The 6,818-nt window shown below is 31.5% G+C and overlaps 1 protein-coding gene across 1 annotated transcript; it reads left to right on the top strand.

The window, feature by feature from the left end:
• The first annotated feature begins 887 nt into the window (after positions 1–887).
• LOC108318760 (uncharacterized) lies at positions 888–4,977 on the top strand. The gene is made up of 10 exons (XM_052873250.1): positions 888–1,144; positions 2,149–2,244; positions 2,733–2,817; positions 3,130–3,251; positions 3,358–3,382; positions 3,485–3,568; positions 3,642–3,671; positions 3,769–3,874; positions 4,197–4,258; positions 4,716–4,977. The coding sequence occupies exons 1-10, from the start codon at positions 1,055–1,057 to the stop codon at positions 4,718–4,720; spliced, it is 705 nt and encodes a 234-aa protein (XP_052729210.1). The 5' UTR covers positions 888–1,054; the 3' UTR covers positions 4,721–4,977.
• The last annotated feature ends 1,841 nt before the right edge of the window (positions 4,978–6,818 follow it).

The following is a 6,818-nucleotide window of genomic DNA, read 5'->3' as shown; positions in this document are numbered from 1 at the left end:
CCTGTTTGATTGAAATCCATTTCTTTTTTATTGTTATATCACTAGTTAATTGGAAGCAAGCACTGTGAAATAAAAAAGATGCTGTAGTAAATTATATATTTTACTGTGATAATGCTTAACAAATAATGTTTTTAAGAAAATCTATAATTTCTATTTTTTATTGTTTTATTTTTATTAGCTATACTATTATTGTTACTGACTTATTTTTATTCACATTTTAGTGGTGCATATTAATTTTAAATATTTTTAATGACGTTAATACAAATATTCTGTTTTTTAGCAAATCAGAAAAATAAAACATTTTATTACATATATTGATTCTAGTTTTAGAAAGAAAAAAAAATCAAATGGAGCTATATTTTCAATCTTAATTACTTAATTTATTTTCTAAATTTGTGAAACAATAATAATAAAAAAAGTAATTTAAAAGAAGCACAAGAATATATTTAAAAGTGGTATAGTTATTTAAATATAAAAGGTTTCTCACATAATGAATTGGCAGAGTTTTTTTCCTTCACGTAAAGCAGATATTTTACAGTAACATATTAATATAAAATGAAGTAAATGATTGGTTCCATAATGAATTATGAGTAAAATCTATTAAAATTAGGATAAATTGGAAGTAGTATATGGTACGCAAGTTCCTTTAATGAAGTAAAATTCAAAATTTGAAAGAAGAAAAAATCTGAAATCTTGGAACGGTTCACCGAAGAAAGAATGAAATAAAACAAAAATGGTTGACCTTATTTACGCGTTGGCCACCTGAAATTAAACGCTTTGTCTCCCTTTTTTCTTATATATAAAATTAAGTTTAAAAAGTAAATAAATAAATAAATAAATAAATAAATAAATAAATAAATAAATAAAATGGTGTTTGTTTGATTTATACCTTCACTCCCTCTCTCTCTTCGTTGTGATTCCCACACCCCACCAAACCAAACGCTTCCTTCAATCATAGGATTGATTCAACACAAAACCCATCATTATCTTCCATCAAAGTTCAATCCTTTTTCACTTCGATTCCTCATAGCCGTTTCGTTTGAGCTCATCAGCTATGCCCAACTGGGAGCTCAGGAACTGTTGTGACCATGACCAGAAGGTCTTCATTGGTTGTGTTGCTGGCTTCACCGTTGTAATCCTTGTGGTACACTACTTCTCTCTCTCTCTGCATTCAAAACACCCTCAAAATCAAAACCAAATTTTTGTTTACTCCTTCCCACAAAGGAAAACATACCCTGTTAAGGAATTAGATTTAGAGGAAAAAAAGAGAGTTTGAAATTTAAATTCAAGTGAAATTGGAAGTAATTTTTTGCGATGTTTAATGACAACCACTTTCTCTCTCTCTCTCTCTCTCTAGCTATCTATCTATCTATCTCTGTCTCTCTGTAATCTAGTTACTAATTCGTACTAATTACTGACTGCACATGTTTGTAGTTGTAGGTGATTGTCTTAATGTAATCAAAGCTATATCTTGCTTTATTTGATTGCAATGATATATCATGCATTTAAATTATTTCAATCCTACTACGTAGTGGTAGCAAAGGGATGTTGAGAGAAACACAATTGCATTCAATAGATGTTAAGTTATGAATGGGATTGTGAATTGGAGTGGCAAATGACGTTACCATGTGAAAGTTTCTGCCTTTTAAGTTTTTTGTTTTTTGGATAAAGTATGTGGACGGTTAGCAAGGGGATTAACGATTATTTGTGATTTCCGCCTGACTTTTTCCCAAATTAGTTGACTTGAGACTGGATCAAAGTTTGGTAGCTCTTTTGGATGGGCTTATCCCTAAAAATAATACATGGTTGCGTAAGTTGAACAACTTGGTGGTCTTGGCATTAGACAAAAGACCTTTTCAAAAGGAGGTCCTTAGTTTGTTCTAGTATGCTACACCGTATTTAAATAGTTAGTGGTTACTAAGGTAAGTTTGCAGATATTTGTTTTGATTTAGTAACCATACATATTAATGCTACACCACATTTCATGTAGATTTATTTAGGGCACAATGTCATATATATATATATATATATATATATATATATATATATATATATATATATATATATATATATATATATTTATTTTGGTCTCAGGCTGTATAACTGATCTACTTGTGTTATATTACTTTGTTGTGGTGGTGGCTGTAGCTATGGAGGACCTTTGTACTTACACCTTTTAAGCTCATCACTGTGTTTCTGCATGAAGCTAGTCATGCCATTGCTTGCTGGCTCACTTGTGGCAAGGTAAAAACTGTAAATGTTGTAGCTTAATGCATTTTGATGTTGAAGCTATCAAACATCTTTAATCTAGTAAGCTAGTTTATCGACTAGGAACTTATAAACTGAGCTTATTGGTTAGTAGTTAGCTTATCTACTAGAAACTACTAGTTTACTAGTTACCAGTTAGCTTATAAACTAATTTGGCCAAACACACTCTTGAGGTCTTTTAAGGAATTTGTCACTTTCATTGCTTCGTAATTTATTCATATGCAGTAAATTTTGTGAATTGTGATGCATTAATGCTGCATGTTCCAGTTAAACAAAGTATATACCATGTTGGTAACAATATATTCACTGTGGATCATTAGCATTATGCATATTTTTACAGCTGGCCCGACCATGATGGTCTTATTGTATGGAGCCTGAGTCATTGCAAAAATTTGACTCTGGTGTAAGGTTCTTTATATTTGTATCTTCTGTATACTGAATCATTTTTAGTCTGATCTCAATAGGTGGAAGGAATTCAGGTTCACGCAAATGAGGGTGGGGTAACCCAGACACGTGGTGGAATATACTGGGTGATCTTGCCTGCTGGATGTAATGCACTTTTCTCCCTTAATTTTTAGTTAACACTTTAATTTTTACTTTCATTTGATATATAAAAAGTTAATGCAATGAGGTTCAATTTTTTAAGTTCATTTAGAATCAGGGACTTGTGGATAACAATCTTATAAAACTAACATCATCACCAAATGTGCTATGGGTTTGATGTGAAATTGTGACATGCAATATGTGGATATTCTGTATTTGAATGGATAGACTTCTTAACCTTTTTATGCATATGATTTGAAATTGATAAGAAGACTTCTCAATTGCATTTACCATTATTCTGATTGATTTTTCTTCTAGATCTTGGTTCGTCATTTTGGGGAATGGCTTTGATACTTGCATCCACAAATCTTCTCACCGCAAAAATTGCTGCTGGTTGCTTTATTGCTGCTCTGATTGTTGTGCTCTTTCTTGCAAAAAATGTAAGATTGATTATAGATGGAGATGTTTTGTACCAATATATCAAAGCTATTTTTGTTCTGACTTCTCTCCCTTTTCCTATCTTGCTACACACTTTTATTCAAAAAGTGGACACTTCGAGGACTATGTATTGGTGAGTGGTTTTGTGATCTTCTTCTCAAATAGAATGTGAAAAAGTGGAAAGATGACATTGACAATTCTCACATTGACATTTTTGTTGACCAATTAATATCAGGATTTATTGTTTTTATTGCTGTTATTTGGGTTCTGCAAGAGAAAACAACAGTTCATGTCCTTCGCTATGTCATTCTCTTTATTGGTATGTTCCTCTTCATCCATTTTCCAAAAATTATTTGAACTAAATAGACTACTAATTATGATTTACTTTTCAGGTGTCATGAACAGTTTGTTTTCAGTTTATGGTATACTTTTAAGCACTTTCTACATGGTTTATTTTACTTTGGATAATAAAATTTTTGCTACCACTTATATAACATGATTAAAATTTATGTGATCTAGATATTTACGATGATTTAATATCTCGAAGAGTCAACTCTAGTGACGCTGAAAAGTTTGCAGAAGTTTGTCCATGCCCTTGTAATGGTTTTGGCTGGGGAGTTATTTGGTGAGTTTGCTATTCCGAAGCACGCTTGAATGCAAGATAATCCTTTTATTTTGGACCAATATTTGCTGGTTTTATTAGGATTGAAATTTGGAGTTTTTTTTTTTGTCATAGTTAAAACTCTATTAAATAGTAGTTCTTTGCTTATAATGATTAAGATGGTCATATAATAGCAGTGTAGCAATAGGGGTAAAGTACATGAATGAGCAGTTGACTCACAATTGTAATATATGCTTTATCACTGGGGATAAACTGAATTTATGTCCTATATTTGTATTAGCTAGTAGTCATTAATATTCCGTTCTGCAATGGATTCCACTTTCAGGGGGATGATATCATTTGCATTTCTTTGCGGATCTTTGTACCTTGGCTTGGTCATATTATCAGGTAAATATGAAGAGTTTAATTTAGTATGCTTTCAGTGTAAAATTTTCTGTATGATCAATCTACTAGAAATTACTCAGATATGACTTTTAAATTAAGTATTACAAGAGTAAAAAATCTTTTTATACTTGTCAATCCAGGAACGATGACAGTGTAAAAAATTCATATTTTTAATATATTTTAATTAAATTCAATATACAATGTCTCGAGGAGTTAACTAATCAGTTGAATACATGGCTCCTCCCAAATGAAATTGAACTTGAAAAATTAGTCTGATACAGTGTATAATTTCATTCATATGTCAACAATCTGTTCAAACTTAGTAGGTGTTAAGATTTTAAAAGCCTTAAAGTAGTTTTCTGAACTGAAACAGATATATACGGACACACAAACACACAAGACAACCACATTTTATGACAATGATATATTTATGCATGTCTCTTATGTTTTTTGTTTACAGGTTGAGAAAATTGTATGCGAGAGGTTTGTTAGTGCAGAGAGCTTGACCAACTTCTGTTAATGCTTTGTATTCTGATTGTTTGTTCTTTTTTTTTTTCTTTTTTTTTTGTGATGGGAGTTTACTCTCTGTTACTCCCATGCCTTCATTCTTTGCATCCCATTTTGGGGTGCTTGATTATACATGATTGCTTTTGTATAGAAAATCAGAAACTAATACAGGCGAGTACTTCAATAGATATATGTGCCTTAGACATTTGCAGCTACTTTTCATCCCCTTTTTTTTTCTTTCTAAATTTGTTCTCTGTTTAAAACATACAACTGGGTCGGTTTGAATCACAAATGAATATCAAGAGTCTATGGATTCACCAAGAAAAGTCATGGAAAGAGTTTACACACATAACAAGAGACGTATACGGAAAATATAGAACTTGTACAAGTCATAACTTAAGTGTTCTTCTGGATAAACGATCTCTTACAGAAAAAACATTTTCCAGAACAATTGTCAGAACAAAAAAGATGAAATGAATGATGTATGTTTAAAAAAGAAAATTTGAATTACTCAGTTTGGACAATATATGTGCGCTTTTTGCTTAAAAATAGGTTTTTTGCTGAGCCACTATTCAGCTCCTTTCAAGAAAAGGTAATTTTGTTGAAAGTGAACAGTTTTGAATATAGATCATATTTGTAGAAGTAAGGTTTCAAATTCCTTCAAAAGCTTCCAGCATTCATTCAAGCATCTTAGCTTACTGAATACTGGAAGCCTTTGAGGGTACACGAAAAATTCTTCTGTTAACCTCAGTTTTGATACTGGTGAAAGACATTTTAGGTTGGTATTTATAGACAAGAATGCTTGGCCCTTGGTCTCTGAAAGAGGTTAATTAAATCGAATACATTCCAAAGTCAAGTCGAATTCTCTTCATTATTCCCTTCTCCACGTTTCGGCTTTGCTTTTATTTTCCATATATCTTTTTCTGATACCACAACTAAGTTTATCTTTTCTGTCACTGTATATGTATGTACTCAAAGCATGAAAATATAGAGCTCTGAATCAATTTAAAAAAATAAGAATTCAATTGAGTAAAAAAATAATGTAAAAAACAAAACGCATCAAAAACAACATAAGGACTAAATTATAGAACCTGCCTATTTGACATTACTATATGAACAAGTCTATATTATAGTATAATAAGATTGTATTTCGTATAATCCAACTGATAAATCCCAAAACCAAGAAAAAAAATATACATGATAGGTTGAAAAATTGAAAGAACTGAGAAAAGTAACGACTTTGGAGAAATATAATATGTGCAGTTAGCTTCTGACAGATAAATTATTCTGCATGGGAAGAGTCAACCAAAGCAATATCCTATCTGTTTCTGGATACTGTTACTGCATATATGGGTGTGTGTATATATATATCAGAATGTCAACGCACTTTTTTTTTCCGTCTCTGCCTTTGATAATTGAAATGCATGGCCATGCATGGTTAGATAGACACGGAATGTCTGCACAATCTGTGTCAACTCAGTACAGAATCTTAGTAGTTTTTTTCATGGTAGCAGAGATTTTCTTTTTATTTGTCAAAAGCAAAAACAGCCAAGTTTCATTAGGAACAGATTCTAACCATTATTTGTGATCAATAAAGTAATCTTATCTAAAATACGGTGAATCAAAGAAAAAACATGTGCACGTTAGTTGCCTGATTATAAATAGATGTTTGTTGTTTTTGTTTTATCATGAGTGGTCTGTCTGTGAAGGATTTCAAAGGAGAAAGCATTCAGTAACCCTCAAAGGCTTCCCGCTACTTCATGTTAATTACCTTCAAAATCATTCATTGATTATGAATAATTAAAGAGAAGCGGAAGTTGTTTGGGGGTGCACCGAAAGCTTTAAACCTCTCTTCTCATTGCTTTCTTTATACATCCTCAACCAGGGGAGAATAATGTAATTCCCTCTACATTTAATATTATTTCTTAATTATGTATTTAATTTATATTCCTACATTTAATTGTGTTTTAATTAGTGCTATCATAATGGGTTGGAACCGGTAAGCCAACTTAGTCCACTACGGGTTTGGACCAGGTTGGATTGAAAAAAACTAAAA

The sequence above is a fragment of the Vigna angularis genome, chromosome 2, assembly GCF_016808095.1.
Source record: "Vigna angularis cultivar LongXiaoDou No.4 chromosome 2, ASM1680809v1, whole genome shotgun sequence".
Classification (NCBI taxonomy): Eukaryota; Viridiplantae; Streptophyta; class Magnoliopsida; order Fabales; family Fabaceae; genus Vigna; species Vigna angularis.
The sequence above is the reverse complement of the archived record's forward strand: the minus strand, read 5'-3'. Positions and strand labels throughout refer to the sequence as shown.

Excerpts from the sequence above, each read along its gene's own strand:
- LOC108318760 (XM_052873250.1), top strand. The coding sequence starts at position 1,055 with ATGCCCAACTGGGAGCTCAGGAACTGTTGTGACCATGACCAGAAGGTC. Across the intron at positions 2,245-2,732 it reads GCTGGCTCACTTGTGGCAAG|GTGGAAGGAATTCAGGTTCA; the intron begins GTAAAAACTGTA and ends TGATCTCAATAG. Across the intron at positions 3,569-3,641 it reads CTATGTCATTCTCTTTATTG|GTGTCATGAACAGTTTGTTT; the intron begins GTATGTTCCTCT and ends TTTACTTTTCAG.